At 42.5% G+C, this 22,845-nt stretch overlaps 1 protein-coding gene across 1 annotated transcript in view; it reads right to left on the reverse strand.

The window, feature by feature from the left end:
- Window positions 1-22,845, reverse strand: part of LOC118936269 (voltage-dependent N-type calcium channel subunit alpha-1B) — a 146,754-nt gene that overhangs the window by 87,854 nt on the left and 36,055 nt on the right. The window contains exons 4-6 of the mRNA XM_090190400.1: window positions 17,866-17,957; window positions 16,575-16,727; window positions 15,787-15,974 (exon numbers count right to left, since the gene is read on the reverse strand). Of these exons, the coding sequence (XP_090046526.1) occupies window positions 15,787-15,974; window positions 16,575-16,727; window positions 17,866-17,957 (433 nt within the window). The remainder of the gene's footprint in view (window positions 1-15,786; window positions 15,975-16,574; window positions 16,728-17,865; window positions 17,958-22,845) is intronic.

Below are 22,845 nucleotides of genomic sequence, written 5' to 3' on the forward strand. Positions count from 1 at the left end.
CCAGTGCAGTAGCTAGCTAACCCACCCAGACAGGCGGGGCTCTCTCTGTTGCGTGGAGTCTTCATCCATCTCTGCTCCCTGAGGGGCTATTTTTAATCATTTAACCAGTGATTAATCAATACAGCAATGTGACTAGCAAAGCAAGGAGCAGCAGGCTGGGTGACACAACTGCACAGAATACTGACTGGCCTTCTATTTACACAGACTCATCAGTTTACAACCAACACCCTCCCAACAGGTTCATGTGTCCAGCTAACTAAAGGTACACACGTAAAGTTACTAAATACTCACATAATAGTAGAGTCTAGGCTACTTATTATACCATTCCTTGAAATGTTCAGTGGTCTTGTATGTCTTCCATTTCCTAATAATTGCTCCCACAGTTGATTTCTTCAAATCAAGCTGCTTACCTATTGCAGATTCAGTCTTCCCAGCCTGGTGCAGGTCTACAATTTTGTTTCTGGTGTTCTTTGACAGCTCTTTGGTCTTGGCCATAGTGGAGTTTGGAGTGTGACTGTTTGAGGTTGTGGACAGGTGTCTTTTATACTGATAACAAGTTCAAACCGGTGCCATTAATACAGGTAACTAGTGGAGGAGGAGCCTCTTAACGAAGAAGTTACAGGTCTGTGAGAGCCAGAAATCTTGCTTGTTTGTAGGTGACCAAATACTTATTTTCCACCATAATTTGCAAATCAATTCATAAAAATCCTACAATGTGATTTTCTGGATTTTATTTTCTCATTTTTTCTGTCATAGTGAAGTGTACCTATGATGAAAATTACAGGCCTCTCTCATCTTTTTAAGTGGGAGAACTTGCACAATTGGTGGCTGACTAAATACTTTTTTGCCCCACTGTACATGTGTCACAACAGCAGCTGGTGACAGATAAACAGAGATGTGGACTTTGGCTTAAAGTAGAGAGGGAATAGAGGCAACACCTAAAGCCGTCACCCCAATAGCAGCCATCAATCCAGGGGAGTTAATGTGGTTTTAATGATTAACACATCACAGCATTGAGGACAGTGGTCATTCAGAGCGTGGCAGCAAATTCATTGAATGGCTTAAAAACTGTGAAAACATCAGGAGAATCTGATCTGTTCTTAACAGTGAGGGTAAACAGGACAACTGAAATTGTTGAAAGAATTGGCATTTCTTGTGAAAACATGGCAACGGGGATTGAGAGAGGACAAATCTGGTGACAGACATATCTAGATGGAGTGCATCTATCACGCAGCCTCCTCCCCTCTGCCTCCCCTCCTCCCTCCCTCCGCCTGCATTGTAAACATAGTGTTATCCGTTGCCAGGATTCCATCAGAGGAACTGGAAGAGAGCCCTCTTTTTACAGGTGGTTTGGAATGTATATCTGAGTCCCATGGAGCCCAGTGCTGTGCTGGGCTAGGAACCTCTCTCCTGGGCCAAGCCGCTACCTGGCCTTTCTCTATCTGGACTAGACTGCACTGGACCTCCCAGGAGGGAAATCAGGGAAATATACAATGGATGGAAGAAATCTTAGACCCATTTTTCACATGTTGAGCATGTATTTTGTCCTTCAAGCCTCAATGAGGCTTTGCAGAGAAAAGCTACACTTAACCACTGCCCTGTCACCCATGACATTTTAGAGCTAACACACACATCGGCCCAGTCTCTCCACTAGGGAGAAGGGAGCAGGCAATAGCATGGTATCAGGCTGGAGGTACTGTACACAGAGGAAAACAATTGTGTTCATCTGAGAGAGCCAGGCCTGTAAACACAGCAAGGTCTCTCTCTCTCTGCTACACTGTCTTTTGATAGGGCCAAAACAACACTGTGCTACTGCTATTGTATCAGGGACCTTTTACTACTATTTACTACTGATGGCTTTGGATTTCTGAACTTTAAATATTATTCATCATTAGTTATAATAGAGACACGAGGGGTGCCATAGCTGAGGGTCTACACCATACGTGAATGGATAGCTGTAGGAGGAAGGTATATGGGTGGGTGCAATTAAGCTTGGAATGTACTGAGTGTAGGGAAAACGATCACATGTGGCAGGCATTGGTAAGGGGAGAGAGACATGGATTAGTGAGGAAGGGGGTTGAGGTCAGGTCAGGTCCCGTTAAGGGAAAAGGAACAATTTATTGCCCGTATCACTTAGTTTCCTGCCTAGCAATAAAGATACAATGTTTAGCGAGAAGGAGGAAACTCCACCCAGAGTGAGGTACATATACCACCACAATAGTAAACATGTTTTTGTCGGTTCAGCTGTTCGATCCTCTGGGAAGAATAAACTTGGTCTAAGCTTTCATAGTGTCCGTCGAGTTCTTACTCTGATAATTAGAACCGAACACTACATAGAAAACTGCTCAGCTTTTCTGCTCATAAGCCCACAGAGAAGGATATTTATCACCAGGAGAGCAGAGGATTGATGGGCTTAATAGGGAGAGAAGGGAACATGAACAAGATAATTGAGTGTCAGTTTAGTAGTCTTGTGATGTAGGCTATTTGTGATTTTGCTATCTATTGTAAATATGCTAGGTTTGTGTATGCTAAATGTCATTAAAAAAAAGCATGAATGGATATAAAAGGATCATAAATATTTATGATCTTTCTATATCCATACATGTTTTTTAATTAAATCTCACGTAGGCTAGTATCAAACTTTGCTGTGGGGTCGTGGACGCTCTCCTGGTTTGTCCCTTCAGGCAAATGAAATGGTTCAAAATGGAAACACTTGGCCTACCCGGCACCTGACACAGGGCTTCTGAATCAAGTGCAACTACCAACAACAGCGCAAGACAAAATAAAAAAATAAAAGCGCAAGCCTTTATCGTTGGCTTTTCTGCCTTGAAGATCAACCGGTCGATCTGACCGGTTTGTGACCACTGTATTAGAGTGTGCAGCTTTTCCTTTTATTTTAACCAGTTGCATCTCTAGGGGCGCTATTTCATTTTTGGATAAAAAACGTTCCCGTTTTAAGCGCGATATTTTGTCACGAAAAGATGCTCGACTATGCATATTCTTGGCAGTTTTGGAAAGAAAACATTCTGAAGTTTCAGAATCTGCAAAGATTTTGTCTGTAAGTGCCCCAGAACTCATTCTACAGGCGAAAACAAGTTGATACATCAAACAGGAAATGAGCAGAATTTCTGAAGCTCTGTTTTCTAATGTCTCCTTATATGGCTGTGAATGCGACAGGAATAAGCTTAGACCTTCTGCCGTTTCCCCAAGATTTCGGCAGCATTGTGACGTATTTGTAGGCATATCATTGGAAGATTGGCCATAAGAGACTACATTTTCCAGGGGTCCGCCCGGTGTCCTTTGTCTAAATTTGTGCGTAATCTTCAGGTGCGGGCATTTTCTCCTGGGATTCAGGAGAGAAAGCACACTTCCACGAACGATATATCATCGAAGAGATATGTGAAAAACACCTTGAGGATTGATTCTAAACAACGTTTGCCATGTTTTCAGTCGATATTATGGAGTTAATTTGGAAAAAAGTTCGCGTTTTGAGGACTGAATTTTCATTTTTTTTTGGTAGCCAAATGTGATGTACAAAACGGAGCTATTTCTAATACACAAAGAATCTTTTTGGAAAAACTGAGCATCTGCTATCTAACTGAGAGTCTCCTCATTGAAAACATCTGAAGTTCTTCAAAGGTAAATGATTTTATTTGAAGGCTTTTATGTTTTTGTTGAAATGTTGCGTGCTGGATGCTAACGCTAATGCTAACGCTAAATGCTAACGCTAAATGCTACGCAAGCTAGCTACTTTTACACAAATGATTGTTTTCCTATGGTTGAGAAGCATATTTTGAAAATCTGAGATGACAGTGTTGTTTACAAAAGGCTAAGCTTGAGAGATGGCATATTTATTTAATTTCATTTGCGATTTTCATGAATAGTTAACGTTGTGTTATGCTAATGAGCTTGCTGATAGATTTACACAATCCTGGATACAAGGGTTTTTTCATAGCTAAACATGACGCAGAAAACGGAGCGATTTGTCCTAAACAAATAATCTTTCAGGAAAAACTGAACATTTGCTATCTGAGTCTCCTCATTGAAAACATCTGAAGTTCTTCAAAGGTAAATGATTTTATTTGAATGCTTTTCTGTTTTTTTGTGTAAATGTTGCCAGCTGAATGCTAATGCTAAATGCTACGCTAAATGCTACGTTAGCCATCAATACTGTTACACAAATGCTTGTTTTGCAATGGTTGAGAAGCATATTTTGAAAATCTGAGATGACAGTGTTGTTAACAAAAGGCTAAGCTTGAGAGCTAGCATATTTATTTCATTTCATTTGCGATTTTCATGAATAGTTAACGTTGCGTTATGGTAATGAGCTTGAGTCTGTATTCACGATCCCGGATCCGGGATGGGGAGATCAGAAAGGTTAATGTCTACGGGCTCTACGGGCTCTATAACAAACCTAATGCAATGGTAAATATTAGCGCTGGCGGTGGCACTATAGGTTTGGGGGTGTGTCAGAAATATTTATGCTATTTTCACAGCAGGAAGAATGAACGTAAAAGCTGACGTATATATCATTTTTTTCACCTTTATTTAACTAGGGAAGTCAGAGAAGAACAAATTATTATTTGCAATGATGGACTACCAAGTTAACTGCCTTGTTCAGGGGCAGAACAGAAGATTTGTACCTTGTCAGCAACCTTTCGGTTACTGGCCCAATGCTCTAATCACTAGGCTACTTGCTGCCCCAATAGGCTAAGAGAAGGATGAGCGGATGTCGTCAACCTTCTTTTCAAAGTGGTTGACAAAGTCGTCCTCAGAGAGGGAGGAGGGAGGGGGTGGAGAATTAAGGAGGGAGGAGAATGTGGACTAGTTTCTTAGTGTTAGAGGCAGAAGCTTGAAATTTATAGTGATAGAAAGTGGCTACAGCAGATACAGAAGAAGAGAAGGTAGAGAAGAGGGTGGAAGGATGATAGGTCCTGCGGAAGTTTTGTTTTCCTCCAGTTTTGCTTAGCTGCCCACAGCCCTGTTCTGTAAGCTCACCATGAGTCACTCAGCCACACGGAGCAGGAGGGGAGGCCGAGCCTGCCAGGAGGAAAGGGGACAGTGTGAGTCATAGGATTCGGAAAGGGAGGAGAGAGGCAGAATCAGGAGACCGGAGAAGGACTTAGCAGAAGGGAGAGATGATAGGATAGGATAGAAGAGGAGAGTGTAGTAGGCAAGAGAGAGAGAAGATTGCGAAGGCGCATGACCATCTGGGTAAGGGGTGAGTGGCTAGGGTTGGAGGAAAGGGAGACAGAAAAGGAAACAAAGTATGGATCAAAGACCTGGACAGGGGTTGCAGTGAGATTAGAAGGCGAGCAGCCTCTAGTGAAGATAAGGTGAAGCATATTGCCTGCCTTGTGAGTGGGAGGGGACTGAGAACAGGGTGAGGTCAAAAGAGAGAGTTGGAAAGAAATTAATAGAAGGCAGACGTCAGGAGGTTGAAGTCGCCAAGTACAAAGAGTGGTGAACCATCGTCGGGAAATGTGCTAATCAAGGTGTCAAGCTCATTGAGGAACTCTAAGGTCACCGGGTGGGCGATAGATGGCAACAATGTTAAGCTTGAGTGGTCAAGTGACAGTGACATCATGAAATTCAAATGAGGAGATGGACAGGTGAGAGAGGGAGACCTGTGCCACCATTGCGACGACCAGATGCTCTCGGACTATGAGAAAAAATGTAGTCAGATGAAGAGAGAGCAGCTGGAGTAGCAGTGTTCTCTGGGGTGATCCATGTCTCTGTCAGGAGACAGTAGCTGAAGGGCAGTTTTAACTGAGATTAAATTGGGGTTCTTGATCGCAGCTCAGCAATTCCAAACGATGCCAGAGACACAGACTTTCACATGGGTTGTGCGCGCAGGGTACACTCAATTTGAAGGGTTGCAGTCAAGGTGTGGGGAGCGTCTGTAAAGCCTACAGGGGGAGGAGTGAACAGGTATAGAAAACACACACATAGTTCCCAAAGCTACAAATGAGCAAAATGAGATCATCTGAAAATAACAAGGTAAGAGATACTGAAGTGAGAGAGTGGGATGGAGACTTCCTCTCTTTCCTTCCTCGAACAACTCCGCAGAACAACTCCGCAGAACTGTGTTAGTTTTGCGATGAGACCGCCGCTGACAAAACAGGGGAGAATGAAGTACTAATACTAATTGCTAATTGCCTTGAAAAGATGAAGAGCACACCTCCCGGTACTAATTGCTGATTGCCTAGGAGTGGAGAAACCACTCCACATCCAATACAGCCACTGATTACCAAAACAGCAACAGTCACAAATTGCCCTGCCCCTTAATCCTGGTTGATCTGTCAACAATCATTTGCAAGTTAATAGCAGTCAGCAGTTCACACACCAAGTAGGCTACTGGGAAGACAGACAGCACTTAAAGTAGTTGGCCTGCGCTAGCAAAAAGACAGTACTAAACAACAGCAGATAAAGACTACAATTCTACTTATCACTCCTGGACATATCAGGCGTCCTGTAGCTCTAGAATTAAGCACTATTCACTACTGATAAGAAAAAGACAGTGAATAATTGGAATCAAATTCTAATCCAAAGGCTATGTCTAAATATACCGTAGCTACATGCACCGTAATTGCTCCCCATGGGCATATAATATTAAAGCAATGTAGACTATGGAGGGTTTTAGGCACATCCAAACGTTTCACCGGAGCTGGACAAAGATCCAATGTAAAGAGAAATGGGGAATGTCCACTCACCGTTCCACTGCTCCCAAATGTAATATTTTATAAACATCAAGGAACCTTTACAGATCTCATTCTCACTTCTATAGATTTAGCAGACGGCTCCACAATTGCATTGCATGTGAGCCATGGACGTTCTCACAAAGCCAAAAGGATGGTCAATCATTCTTAGAAGTTTGGTTTGTAATCAAAACAACAAAAACAGGCAATTTGTTTTATTTTTACTACAACAACATTTCTTAATAGGATGGTGTCAGATTCATGATATCAACGCATCTCTCGTTCCATGAGCATAAGTCTCTGTGTGCGCACGTACTGTAGGCCTAAATGTCATTACGTATAACACTCACAGAACCGGACCGCCGAATGTTGAAGCTCGTAGCGCATACAAATCGTCTGTCCGAGGTTGCAGCACTCACTACCGAGTTCCAAACTGCCTCTGGAAGCAATGTCAGCACATAAACTGTTTGTTGGGAGCTTCCTGAAATGGGTTTCCATGGCCGAGCAGCTGCACACACGCCTAATATCACCATGCACAATTCCAAGCATCGGCGTGATGAATCACGCTTCAGCATCTGGCAGTCCGACTGACGCTACCTGCTCCAATGCATATTGCCAACTGTAAAGTTTGGTGGAGGAGGAATAATGGTCTGGGGCTATTTTCCATGGTTCGGGCCCCTTAGTTCCAGTGAAGGGAAATCTTAACGCTACAGCATACAATAACATTCTAGAGGATTCTGTGCTTCCAACTTTGTGGCAATAGTTTGGGGAAGGCCCTTTCCTGTTTCAGCATGACAATGTCCCCGTGCACAAAGCGAGGTGGTTTGTCGAGATCGATGTGGAAGAACTTGAGTGTGCCAAGAGTGCAAAGTTGTCATCAAGGCAAAGGGTGGCTACTTTGAAGAATGTCAAATCTAAAATATATTTTGATTTGTTTAACACTTTTTTGTTTACTACATGATTCCATGTGTTATTTCATAGTTTTGATGTCTTCACTATTATTCTACAATGTGGAAAATAGTCTAAATAAAGAAAAACCATTGAATGAGTAGGTGTGTCCAAACGTTTGACTGGTATTGTGTATGTACATATATATTATTTACATAAGTGTCCGGGATGAAAAAAAACCAACATGTTACCAAGATTATTATTATTTTTAAATATTGTTTATCAGTTATTGTAAGTACAAAATTGAAAATATGTTTGCTTCTATGTTAGCAGTAAACATCCATATGATTAGGCCCCATTCGGAAAGGGTAATTGAAACAACAAAACAGAGAAAATGTTTTTTGACTATCCCAAGATGACATCAGAAAGATTGAACCACAGAGATACAATATAATACTATTTATTTCTGTAGATCGAAACATCCAATCTGAGCCCGCTCTACCATGCTATCTGAGTGTCCCATCTGCTGGGCTGTCTGAGACTGAGACGTAGGAGAAGCAGTTATCAGGGCTGATGGATGACGAGGCTGATGATGTGAACACAGGTTCCTAACGTGGACAGACAGACAGACAGACAGACAGACAGACAGACAGACAGACAGACAGACAGACAGACAGACAGACAGACGTGCCAACGACGGCTGTCTCTCCGCCCTAACACCTCAATCAGAAACAGCAGCCTTCACATTTGAGCAGACCTCCTGAACTGAAGGCCACATTACCAGGCTGTCAGTTAGACCAGGCAAAGACAAGGCAGCCTTGTGATGAATAGGATGATCTTAGCCTGTCCTCCTGTGCTCAAAGGCTAATTCTGGATTAACAGACACTAATTTAATGGGATTATTAATCATGCTAATTGTGACACTGTCTAATGCTGTCGGGGAAAGGTGGAAAATATGCCCCACAATATTGTAGACAGCAGTGGTGGTCAGTACCATTTAAGATGAGGGAGGACAACTTTTTTTATGGGGATGGCCTTATTTCTATTACAGCATATCGGATGACTGTCATTCATATTCCATTCAGCCAGTTCAATGTAACAGTAATAGATTTATGCTACTACATGATACACAAATTGTCCCTATACCCATCACGAGGTTGCTACAACCTAGCACATGATTGAACGTTTACAAAGTACGTGCACACAGGTTGAGAGACAAAATTGAAGACACAAACAGTGACACATGGACAGAAAGTGACATTCACCCCCCTTGGCATTTTTCCTATTTTGCTGCCTTATAACCTGGAATTAAATTGGATTTTTGGGGTTGTATCATTTGATTTACACATTATGCCTACCACTTTGAAGAGCAAAATATATTTTTTGTGTGAAACAAACAAGAAATAAGACAAAAAAACAGAAGACTTGAGCATGCATAACTATTCACCCCCCGTCTCAAATCTCTGGAAGACTGAGACAGGTTTCCCTCAATAATTTCCCTGTATTTAGCACCATCCATCATTCCTTCCATTCTGACCAGTTTCCCAGTCCCTGCCGATGAAAAACATCCCCAGAGCATAATGCTGCCACCGCCATGCTTCAAGGTGGGGATGGTGTTCTCGGGGTGATGAGAGGTGTTGGGTTTGCACCAGACCTAGCGTCTCCGATGGCCAAAAAGCACAAATTTTGTCTCATCTGACCAGAGTACCTTTTTCCAAATGTTTGGGGAGTTTCCCACGTGCCTTTTCTCAAACACCAAACGTTTGCTTATTTTTTTCTGGCCACTCAGCTCTGTGGAGTGTATGGCTTAAAGTGGTCCTATGGACAGATACTCCAATATCCGCTGTGGAGCTTTGCAGCTCCTTCAGGGTTATCTTTGGTTTCTTTGTTGCCTGTCAGATTCATGCCCTCCTTGCATGGTCCGTGAGTTTTGGTGGGTGGCCCTCTCTTGGTGGGTGGCCCTCTGTTGTGGTGCCAAATTCTTTCCATTTTTTAATAATGAATTTAATGGTGCTCCGTGGGATGTTCAAAGTTGCTGATATTTTTTTTATAACCTAACCCTGATCTGTACTTCTCCACAACTTTGTCCCTGACCTGTTTGGAGAGCTCCTTGGACTTCATGGTGCAGCTTCATTGTTGGTGCCCCTTGCTTAGTGGTGTTGCAGATTCTGGGGCCTTTCAGAACAGGTGTATATATACTGAGATCATGTGACAGATCATGTGACACTTAAATAAAGTCCACCTGGGTGCAATCTAACTCATTATTTGACTTCTGAAGGTAATTGGTTGCACCAGATCTTATTCAGGGGTTTCATAGCAAAGGGGGTGAATACATATGCACGCACCACTTTTCCATTTTTTTTTACAAATAATTTTTAAACAAGAACAAGTTTTTTTTTCATTTCACTTCACCAATTTGGATAATTTTGTGTATGTCCATTACATGAAATCCCCCCAAAAATCTATTTAAATTACATGTTGTAATGCAACAAAATTGGAAAAACACCAAGGGGGTGAATACTTTTGCAAGGCACTGTATAGGATGTAATCATTAGTTCAACAGTTGCAGATGAGAGTTTCTATTGGACAATTTGTATGAAATTCAGTGAGGAGAATGGTCCCCCCCCTTCCTCTTCTGAGGAGTCTCAACTTGTAGGCAGAGTTGTTAATCTGTACTATTAGGGAGCGAACCAAGCAGTGTAGAATATTGAAAACTGCTACTGAATCAACAGTGGATCAACTTCAGTAGGTATCACTTGTATTGAATTGGAGTAACAGACGACAGAGGAATGTGATATCTCATCAACCATCATGAACTCTGATAGTCTGTCCCTCTCAGCATTCTGAGCATGCCTCTTCTCCCCCCTCTCTCCATTTCTGTGAATAGAGAGGTGAAGAGCTGGGGAGCTGGAGAGCATCCTTCTCAGCTGGTAGACTCCTCCCTCTGCCAGCGTTGGGACAGCAGCAGCCTGGCACCGCGTTGGCCAGCGTCAGGGAAGAGAGAGGCAGGGTAAAGCGTCGGGCGACAGAAGACTGGCATATGCTGCTCCCCGTCAGGCATGGCAGCAGTGGGAATGGAGCAGAGTGGGCATGAAGCTGGGAATGAGATGCCACAGGTGGCAATCCTGGCTGTTTCTGAAAGAGCCACCTTCATATAGAAGACAGGCTGCATGGATGCGCATGCTTTAACATGGAGACTACTGTATTCACACAACATGCTCCTTTCAGCTAATTATCATTTCCTATCAACTATTGGGGCTCAGTAACTGTTGATTAAAATTGCTGTAGAAAATCCTGCTAAGAGAGGAATACATTCTGAATGCAAAGGTATCTAAAACCACACAGAAAGTCTTATTGCAAAATCGTAGACTGTCCCTAGGGCTGTGGCGGTCACGTAATTTCGTCATTCGTAGATTGTCAAGCAAATAACTGTCGGTCTCACGCTAATTGAGCGTGAATGATCATAAACACATTTAGCATCTCCTTGCTTCTACACATACCCTACAAGCCACTGATGCAGACCTTTGAAACATCTAAATTTTAAAAAGTCTAATAAATCCATGTAATATAGCCTACACCTTCACAATAAATGCATTATTTATTTTAGACAGGTCTAAAGAAATATGATATGCAGAAAATGTAGTCTATTTCAGAAGAACAGAATAGCATACTCTGAGTTGTCCTTATGTTAGATCCTGATCTGGCTATGCCATATGGCTGTGGGCTATACTAGTTCATTTAACAGACAAGATTTGGTTTGAATTCCGTGGCATTATTTTATAGTATGAAGAATACAATTGAACAAAGCTGAATAAATAGAAAGGATATTTTCTCAAAACGATTTGAGGGAGTGCGCACACACGGCTATTCTGTGTTGAGCAAAGAAATAGGTATTCCTACATGGTTAATTTAGAGTTATTAACTTTTTATGGCTGCAGGGGCAGTATTGAGTAGCTTGGATGAAAAGGTGCCCATTGTAAACGGCCAGCTCCTCAGTCTCAGTTGCTAATATATGCATATTATTATTAGTATTGGATAGAAAACATTCTGAAGTTTCTAAAACTGTTTGAATTATGTCTGGGAGTATAACAGAACTCCTATTGCAGGCAAAAACCTGAGAAATTCCACTTCCTGTTTGGATTTTTTCTGGGGGTGGCAGATTTTCAACCAAGCGCACATTGAAATTACAGCGAGATATGGATGAGTTTTCACTTCCTACGCCTTCCACTAGATGTCAACAGTCAATAGAACTTTGTCTGATGACTCTAATGTAAAGGGGGGTCGAATGAGACAGGAAATAGTCACCACTGCCACGAGTTGACCATGCTTTCACCATGCGCGTTCACAGGGGAAGGACCTGCATTCCACCGGTCATCTGAAGTCATTCTAAATCTCTAGTTGGAATGTTATTCAAGATATATGTAAACAACATTCTAAAGATTGATTCAGTACATCGTTTGACATGTTTCTACTGACTGTTACGGAACCTTTGGACATTTCGTCACGTTATAGTGGACGCTCTTTGTGACTTTGGAATTGTTTACCAAACGCGATAACCAAAGTAGCTAATTGGACATAAATAACGGACATTTTCAAACAAATCAAGCATTTATTGTGGACCTGGGATTCCTAGGACTGCATTCTGATGAAGTTCATCAAAGGTAAGGAAACATTTATCATGTATTTTCTGGTTTCTGTTGACTCCAACATGGCTGCTAATTTGGCTACTGTTCTGAGCTCCGTCTCAGATTATTGCATGGTGTGCTTTGTCCGTAAACTTATTTTGAAATCTGACACAGCGGTTGCATTAAGGAGAGGTATATCTATAATTCCATGTGTATAACTTGTATTATCATCTACATTTATGATGAGTATTTCTGTTGAAACGATGTGGCTATGCAAAATCACTTGATGTTTTTGGAACTAGTGAATCTAATACGCCAATGTAAACTCTGATTTTTTAATAAAAATATTAACTTTATCAAACAAAACATGCACGTATTGTGCAACTTGAAGTCCTATGAGTGTCATCTGATGAAGATAATTCAAGGTTAGTGATTCATTTTCTCTATTTCTGCTTTTTGTGAATGCTATATTTCGCTGGAAAATGGCTGTGTTTATTGTGGTTTGGTGGAGACCTAACATAATCGTTTGTAGTGCTTTCGCTGAAAGGCCTATTTGAAAATCGTACACTTTGGTGGGATTAACAACAAGATTAACTTTAAAATGATATAAAACACATGTATGTTTTAGGAATTGTTATTATGAGATTTCTGTGGTTTGAATTTGGCGCCCTCTATTTTCACTGGTAGTTGTCATATCCATCCCGTTAGCGGGATTACAGCCATAACAAGTTAATGTAACTTTAGTTGTTCTACAAAGTTTGGGCTATATGTTTAGATGATTTTTAATACATTGTAAGGCTGCATGATACAACTTTAATGATGATTTGAAAAAAATTGCTTGAAAGGCATGAGCTCTGCTTTGTTTATTTGCGCAGGCTGTGCACACTTTATCAGTCTCTCATTCACAATTTGACAAGCACTTGATAATGCTTAGAATTTCCCGGCGGCATCACCTGTGTGTGACCATAATGCACCCTACAAAAATCCATGCCTTTTGCCATTCTCGGAAGCATCTCTCACTCACATGGTTCTCCATCACGTGATCGGGTCATTCTCACAGGCTACAAGTGAAGACAGACACTTAGTGGATGCAACTGCGCGTGTCCTTATTCAATTCCAAGGTGTATATTGAAGATATTGGAAGAACTGTCCACATTTACTTTTCTTCAGCCAACAAGATGAGTAGGCCTAACGAACAGCAAAGGCACTAGCTTATGTCAATATTATCCCCCATAGTACAAACATTAACCTATTCTACTCTGTGCGATAAATAAATATTCCAAACATATTCTGGAAAAGTTGTGGGATGCGATAGATCCCAAATTAATACAACCACTAGCATAAGAAAAACTTCTTTTTTTTCGCAATGAGGCTGACGCAAGAGATCAGAATGTTTAACTTAAAATGTGATAAACTATTAGGCTATATCTTCACATTATAAGCGCAGCAATGCGCACACTGCAGTGGGCTATAAGCGCGAATGGTTCCTTAGCAGGAAAACACCATTGTCAAAAGTGACTGCAAATGTGATTACGCACGTGATGCTTTTTTATAAAGGTGCATTTTTATGGTGAAAGTGATCTTCCCCGAACTTGAAACTCATGCGCTGCTTATGTATGCCAGATAGGCTCTACACCCATTGTAAAGGTGATTAATGTGCTTAATTTTAAGAAGTTATTTTTCCACTTTAGTTGTGATACAAACCATATCAAAACATATAAACCTATGGGCTAGGCTAAATGAGGTGTGCAATTATGATTAGAAGAAGTTGCAAAAAAAGGCTTTGTTTCTTTCCTTATGCTGGGCATAATTCACAAGTGATAATCTATAATTCACAAGTGATAGGCTAATAGTCACCCATCAGACTATTCTTGATGTAATCTTGAAGTAATCTCTTGATGTAATATATACAGTGCATTCGGAAAGTATTCCTTGACTTTTTACACATTTTCTTATTCTAAAATGGATTAAATACTGTAGTTTTTTTCCTCATCAATCTACATTCCATACCCCTCAATGACAAAACGAAAATAGTGTTTTAGAAATTTTAGCAAATGTACTGAAAACAAAAAACTGAAATATCACATTTACATACCTTTTCTTTTTTAAAGGGAAGGGGTCTCAATATTTTCCGAATGCACTGTATGTGTGAAATTTGTTTAGATTTATAATGGACCCTTAATCATGCACCTGTCTTGAAACAGGGGCAGGGGAAAATGTTACGCTTTCCCATGGTTAATTGTCAGGTAGGCTCAGCCAGGTAGGCTATACTCCTGTTGTATGCAATGTGCTTAATAAATAAATATAGTAGGCCTTGCCTATAGAAAGCTGATGAGATCCTCCTCTTTTTAGTAGAGGCCATCACTCTGTTTTCTGGCTCAATTGAATAGCCTATAGAAATGTTGCACAACATGAGCTCATGGGCTCTCATGAAGTGTTTGATTTTTGATTACATTTGCATTGATGTCAGAGTGATTAGAGGGACAGTAGAGTGCTGAACAAGGCAGTTAGCAAGTTTGGTAAGCTACTAAAGACCATCAGCAGCATCAGAGCTTGGAGAAGCCTAATTACCGTGACTAAACAGTGACAAGGAATGTGACTGCCTTCATAACTCGTGACCGTGGGTGTGGCGGTAATATGGTCACCGCATCAGCCCTCCTGTCAGCCTATCCTGGTTGGTTGAGTGCGTCACAAGCCTTGGGAGAAAGTGTCCAACTGGAAATCCAGGGAAACAATTATTTGACATCAAAGAAGTCGGCAACATCCCCCCTGCCCCGCCTTTCCGTCTTTCAGCAACAAAACAGCTATTGAGTAATCAGATCCCAATCCGAAGACAGACCTACTATAAAATCACTGCTCCACATTTTGTGGAGAATAAGCACACTGTCTTCCCAATAGAGCCATTCAATATTTCATGTTGTTACACAATCATTTCCTTTTTAATGATCTAATTGTGACTCTTATGCAAATGTCACAGGCTGTGATTTGTTGGAGACCTTGAGTCTGTCCCTAACATGAATCAGCCCCATGACTCATCCTTCCCCATCCAGCAGGTTCCAAGTGTACTGTAGTCTCTGTCTCTGTCTAATAATGTATCCAGGGTGCACTGGAAACTGAGACCGTACCACAACCCATACACTCCGTAACCAGTTCACATGTCACGATTACAGCAGGTCTTTTTCACAACAGATGACAACACATAGTCAATCTTCGCTCCACTGGGGAAAAAAACATTGAGATCATTGTCTTTGAGATGCATTGTATTGCCATAGTGAATAATATAGTGATCAATTTTTTACATTTTGCTTTTGAGTCATATAGCAGACGCTCTTATCCAGAGCGAATTACAATTAGTGCATTCATCTTAAGATAGCTGGGTAAGAGAACAACATATCAGAGTCGTAGCGAGCACATTTTCACTCAATAAAGTAGTTATCAGCAAAGTCAGGGCTAGCAGGAACATTTAAATTTTTTTGGTGGGGTGGGGGTTCAGAGATTCCTCATGCTTGAGTCTGAAATCGGCATTGTTGTCAGTGCGATATCACAGGCAAATGTTATGTATAGGGTGAACTCACATTATAGAGGATGTCCACCCATCCCTCCATGGTGATGCACTGGAAGACAGTCAGAATAGCAAAGAGGATGTTGTCGAAGTTGGTGATGCCGTAGTTGGGGCCGATCCAGTATTCCTGACACACAGTGCCATTCTCACAGGTCCTCGCTGGAGCCTCCATACCACAGGGGAACTCTGCTGCCTGCTCACCTGAGACACACACACAAACACACACACACAAACACACACACGCGCAGGTACACACAGAGGAATGTACGTTACATTGCATTTAAGTAACTTAGCAGACACTCTTATTCAGAGTAGTGACTGCATACATTTCGTATTGTATCTCTTAACAGGGCCATTTCTGATACAAGACCCAAGATGTGGCCATCCTCCTTTCCCTGAGAGAGGACTTCTTAACCTTAGCAAAAATGAAAACTCAAAATCACATGTTTATGCAACTGCTTTAAACGCTGGTTAGTAGCTACGGGTCTTTGTAAAGTTAGTGTACCTTTTATTGGGTCATGGCTAGAATGTAATACTCCGTTCGCTAAATGGCAGCGAGACAACAGCAGCAGTACTGCAAGCATAGACAAACATGCACGCATACTGGCATGCATACATGTAAAGGAAGTGGTTCATTGAACTACACTAGCGTGATGAGACCTAAAAACGTGCCTTAGCTCCCAGAACTATACTGTAGGCTTTACCTCAGCACATACTTAATTTTATATCAACTCTAAATATGCAAGTTCTTGCAGTTACACAAAGTGACTAAGATTTCATAGCGATGTGCATTGTGCATACCTGTATCAGTACTGAAGCAGGTCCGGTGGAACTTGCCCATGTAAAAGTCCAGGCCGATGATGGCGAACATGAGGATAGCGAAGAAGAGCAGCATACCGATCTGCAGCAGAGGCACCATGGCTTTCATGATGGACTTCAGAACCACCTGAAGACCTGAGATAGAGCACGTTTTCACTTCACTCCCTCCCATGTTATAGTATTAACGTTGGTCATGGGAGAGACCCCAAATGGCTCTTTAAGTTCCTCTATTTAACATTTCCTGTTATCCAAATGACATATGACGACATAACCAAAAAGGTCATGTATAACTAGATATTTTAATGCTTGGATGACAAACTTACAAGAATAAGCACATCCAACAAAGCCTCCTTCACTCACGCCGGCAAACTTACCCTAGTAAAACTGACTATCCTACCGATCCTCGACTTCGGCGATGTCATCTACAAAATTGCTTCCAACACTCTACTCATCAAACTGGATGCAGTTTATCACAGTGCCATCCGTTTTGTCACTAAAGCACCTTATACCACCCACCACTGCGACCTGTATGCTCTAGTCGGCTGGCCCTCGATACATATTCGTCGCCAGACCCACTGGCTCCAGGTCATCTACAAGTCCATGCTAGGTAAAGCTCCGCCTTATCTCAGTTCACTGGTCACGATGGCAACACCCACCCATAGCACGCGCTCCAGCAGGTGTATCTCACTGATCATCCCTAAAGCCAACACCTCATTTGGCCGCCTTTCGTTCCAGTTTTCTGCTGCCTGTGACTGGAACAAATTGCAAAAATTGCTGAAGTTGGAGACTTTTATCTCCCTCACCAACTTCAAACATCTGCTATCTGAGCAGCTAACCGATCGCTGCAGCTGTACATAGTCTATCGGTAAATAGCCCACCCATTTTTACCTACCTCATCCCCATACTGTTTTTATTTATTTACTTTTCTGCTCTTTTGCACAACAATATCTCTGTACATGACCATCTGATCATTTATCACTCCAGTGTTAATCTGCAAAATTGTAATTATTCGCCTACCTCCTCATGCCTTTTGCACACAATGTATATAGACTCTCTTTTTTTTCTACTGTGTTATTGACTTGTTAATTGTTTACTCCATGTGTAACTCTGTGTTGTCTGTTCACACTGCTATGCTTTATCTTGGCCAGGTCGCAGTTGTAAATGAGAACTTGTTCTCAACTAGCCTACCTGGTTAAATAAAGGTGAAATAAAAAATCCAAACAGAACATTGTTGTTGTTTTTTTCCCAGTGATTCCAGAGTCATTGTACTTACTAGGGATTCCAGACACCAGTTTCAGTGGCCTCAGGACCCGTACTGCCCTCAGAGTTCTCAAGTCAAAGTCTGCTCCCACTGTAGCCAGCATCCTGTTAACAAACAAACAACAACAGACCTGGAGATGAACAATCAGACTGACAATACTACAATCTGTGCAACCATCCATCATAAACACACATCGTATCATTGACATTATGAACGATTGAGGGAAGTCAAGATCATCAATAGCAAATCTCCAAACATTGCATTCCTGATAAATAAACAGCAATTATTAGCTTGTGAGTGTACAACTTTCTCCAGCATTCATGATGAACTTGCATGTGATATAAATCTAAATGTCTCTGAAAATGAGGTCCTACGTTTTGTATTACCTAAAACTACAGGGGTTATCATGTGCTGTGTGTCTGACACTCGTGTGTTAATTGAGTATCGGCAGGGCTGATTTAGAATACATAACTACAGCATCTTACGCATCTACAGGGACAGAGAGACAGTGTGGAGAATGCGAATGACTTCATATGGACGTTGATATGCAGAGGGGGCACTGACACAGAGAAAGTGGATAGCAGCACAGTACACATGACTTCAGATCTCCACTTTCCCTGTAGGTTTCAGGAGAACTCTTATTCAAATGTGTGGTGCTCCTCTCCCTGGTGGCCAGTTTCAGGCTGAGCCTGGTGAAAAGCAGCAGCATTTCCTCATTCTCCTGGGCGTCTGACTACATAATCAAGACACTTCTGCCTAAAACTTCACCCCCATCGTTAGAGGATCTGACTGCACTTTCACAGTCTCACGGAGGAGAAGAGCAGAAAGGGGAGAGAGGGGAGCGGAAAGAGGCTGGCGGGGAGAGAAAGGGTGGCGTGGAAAGCGGTAGGAGGGGAAGGAGGAGGAGAAGAGAAAAGGAGGAGGGGAGAGAGAAAGGGGATATGCATTAGCTTCACAGCCTGTCCAATCAGCCCACAGCCTCTTCCTCTTGCAGAATGCTATGGTGGAAATGGAGCTGGCCTGTGGAGAGCAGCTCCACCTCCAATAGTCTGGTCCAGGGGGACAGACAGACAGGCCAGATCAGCATCATGTTACTGAGGCTGACGAGTGTTATTGTACACCCACTATCTAATCCACTGGCTGGGCAGAGGCACAGACTGGGGTCTGGGGAGGTGCTGCACTGAAATTAGTGGTATAATCTCTGCACTGAGAGCAGGAGGGGGAGACAAAGGGAGGGAGGGAGGGAGGGAGGGAGGGAGGGAGGGAGGGAGGGAGGGAGGGAGGGAGGGAGGGAGGGAGGGAGGGATAGCAGAAAGCATAAGGGGGAGATTGTGTTGTTGTAATTGCAAAAGACAGGTTTGAGGATTACCTAAAAGGATTACCTAAATCACTCTGTTTCTAGAATATTACAGTCATGTATTCTTCATATGACCCAGAATCATACACATTGCTTTGTGATCACAGTAAAATGTATGCCACATTCGTAATCTACTGTACGCCACAAAGATTTGATATCCCCAGGATATAGGCTAACATAAGGAAAGTAGAAGGAGTCTCTGCAGGGTGAGGCAACCAATAATTGTTGTGGTTCAACTGATATTCTTTTTCCTTTCTACGGGATCTTAATTAATCACAGCCTACTTACAGTATATACTCCCAGCTGGGATTACCTTCATTAGAAAGGAAAGAATGAGGAAATGAAGTGACTCAAATTTTCCCCACATCAACTAGTGCGTATCAGACTCTAAGTAATATACAGTACATTGGCAGAGGGCTATAATTTCCTGCTTTTGTCTATCCCAGTGAGATAACCCCGTCTCCCATCATGATCTGCCATGCTATTCTAATGTTCCAGACTGCAGCTGGCATTCTGAAATATACATCACTTACTGTATCCTCAGTGAAATGAGCACTCTGCTTCTCTCTCTCCCTGCGTCCCTGCCTGCCTCTCTGCTTGCCTGCCTTTCTCCCTGCCTCTCTGCTTGCCTGCCTCTCTCCCTGCCTCTCTGCTTGCCTGCCTCCCTCCCTGCCTCTCTGCTTGCCTGCCTCCCTCCCTGCCTCTCTGCTTGCCTGCCTCCCTCCCTCCCTGCCTCTCTGCTTGCCTGCCTCCCTCTCTGCCTCTCTGCTTGCCTGCCTCCCAACCTGCCTCTCTGCTTTCCTGCCTCCCTCCCTGCCTCTCTGCTTGCCTGCCTCCCTCCCTGCCTCTCTGCTTGCCTGCCTCCCAACCTGCCGTTGTTTATCCCTACAGAAAAAAGAGAAGCCTCAGGTCCTCGTACATACTACTGACTGAACCAGTCTCAACATGAGGCAAAACTCTGCATACAAATACAGATCAGAGGTCCCTGATGTCCTCGTTTTCTGGGCTTATATTTTAGCTTTACAATATACTCCTTTAACACTACCAAAATAGGGTTGAGATACAAAATGATGACAATTCAAAACCGAATGGAATTCAGTTACACAGAGGAGATATTGGCAAACCAATTATCTGGGTTACATTTAGTTTTTTCAAGCTCCTGGAATGAAGTGATGGGAAAGCTAACCATGGACTGGATTGGCTGGAGTTCAACACCAACCCAACCAGGACCTGTCTGCATCTGACATCACTGGGTTTTAAACCCAGGCTGTGTCACTGCTTCAGTCACCAGAAAGGAAATAACAGGTGTGTTTTCCATCTCCAACGTGGCCAGTATTGCTCAGATGAGGAGGCCCACATTGGAAGGCTCCCAGTGGCCTTTAATAAGGCTGGTCAGAGACTTGCTCTGCCATCTCTTTATCCCACATAGCCCTGGCAGCAGACAGAGCAGACAGCGGGGTCACAGTGAGGGCACTGAACACACAGGCATCTGCTATAGGACTATACTTAAGGGACTAGAGCGAGGACAGCATTAACATGTTACCCCAACATTGCAGCGTGAGACTATAAAACACTAGTCCCTTAAGTATACACTGAGTGTACAAAACATTAAGGACACCTGCTTTGTCCATGACATAGACTGTCCAGGTGAATCCACGTGCAAGATATGTTCCCTTATTGATGTCACTGATGGGTAGGAGACAGGTTAATAAAGAAGGAGTTTTAAGCCTTGAGACAATTGAGATATGGATTGTATATGTGCGCCATTATTCAGAAGGTGAATGGGCAAGACAACATATTGAAGTGTCTTTGAACAGGGTGTGGAAGTAGGTGTGTCAAGACCTGCAACGCTGCTGGGTTTCTCACGCTCAACAGTTTGCCGTGTGTATCAAGAATAGTCCACCACCAAAAGGACATCCAGCCAACTTGACACAATGGGCCAGCATCCCTGCGGAACACTTTTGACACCTTGTAGAGTCCATGCCCTGATGAATTGAGGCTGTTCTGAGGGGGGGGGGTGCAACTCAATATTAGGAAGTTGTCCTCAATGTTTTGTACACTCAGTGTAGGTCTACACTAAGCTGCAGTAAGAGGTATACCATGTCAGATGTCTTTCTTCAGTAGGAATATGGAGGCGACATTGTTAGTCAACTTACTTTCCATTCAATTAACTGCATTGACAGTAGGTAAGCAGGTTTCTAAATGAATGGCCGTACGCCCCAAAATGCAGAAAATACAAATGTAACATTTACCTCATTATGTCATAGTAGTTTTCCTCTCGGCTGCATTACCTAAATGATGTAACTATTTCCTGTTGGCGATGGCATGTATGTGACTAACCATGCCTGTGTCCTGGGATTTCATCTCTACAGCACTGATAATGCATCCATCCAAGCATTGTATACCATGTCTTTGCATTATTGCTGTTTCTATAGTGTGCTCTTTGAGACGGAATTAGTTTGTTGTTGTTTTCACATCACACCTAAGCGTTGTGTGTGTGTGAAGGGATTGTGGCGCTCTGTGGAACATGCTGCATTAGCTTGTCCCTCCTCACCAAACAACATCTGGCCAATGCAGGAGAAAAACCCCATCTCCATCCCAGCAGAGACACGCACCACGAGATGAGTTACTTAATGGACCTTCAGATAGTGGAGAAACATCATCCTCTCTGTTTTCAATAGCAGAGCTAGCATCTGTTAAGACTGCTACTATGGCTGGGGCGGCAGGGAAGCCTAGTGGTTAGAGTGTTGGACTAGTAACCGAAAAGTTGCAAGTTCAAATCCCCAAGTTACAAATCTGTCGTTCTGCCCCTGAACAAGGCAGTTAACCCACGGTTCCTAGGCTGTCGTTGAAAATAAGACTTTGCTCTTGCCTAGTTAAATAAATGGCTACTTTATGACTAAATAAACTACCAACACTTTAACCTGTGTTATTATTGTATGGTTGTTTTTGTTCTGTATTCTTTCCAAAAAATAATTTGGCAAATGAATGCAAGTAAACAAACAACATGTGGAACATAGCATCACACAGTGACTGTAGCTGATAAGCCTGAATAATGAAATGAATCATTTTTAAAATTGCTAGATAATTCTTTAGGGGACATGGAAGCACACTGCAATGTAGCAAAGGCATTTATCATATCCTATGCCTGGGGGAGCTGTATAATGTGTTTTGCTCCTCGCATACATAAACTCAGCTGACATGAAAGAGTCTAGAAGTCAAACACATTAGCTTGATTATCAATTAGTCAACCATGTTTGTTTACAGGCACCTCCCAGGAAAAGACTGTGAAGAGAATCTAATTCCGCTGCTCCAAAGGCAGGGAAATATAGTAGACAACTAACTCAGTTAGAAGCTCTGTCTAGAGTAACACATCCATGTGGAGTGTAAGTGATACAGCATGCCAGGGTTGCAGTATAAGACATAACAGGGGGGATATTTCTGCTCACATATTCTACTAAAACACAAGCCCAGGCGTAACACAACCAGCCATGTTAGGTGTAAGTGATGCAAGATCCCAGGGGTGCAGTATTTTTCAGAACATGGAGAATTCTTAGCCAGGCTTTATTGGGAATACTTCTCTACTCACATGTTCTCTGGTTCTACCTCACTAACAGGCAAGTAGCAGCATATCA

This window comes from Oncorhynchus mykiss, chromosome 11, assembly GCF_057628025.1.
Source record: "Oncorhynchus mykiss isolate SJ-2025 chromosome 11, ASM5762802v1, whole genome shotgun sequence".
Taxonomy (NCBI): Eukaryota; Metazoa; Chordata; class Actinopteri; order Salmoniformes; family Salmonidae; genus Oncorhynchus; species Oncorhynchus mykiss.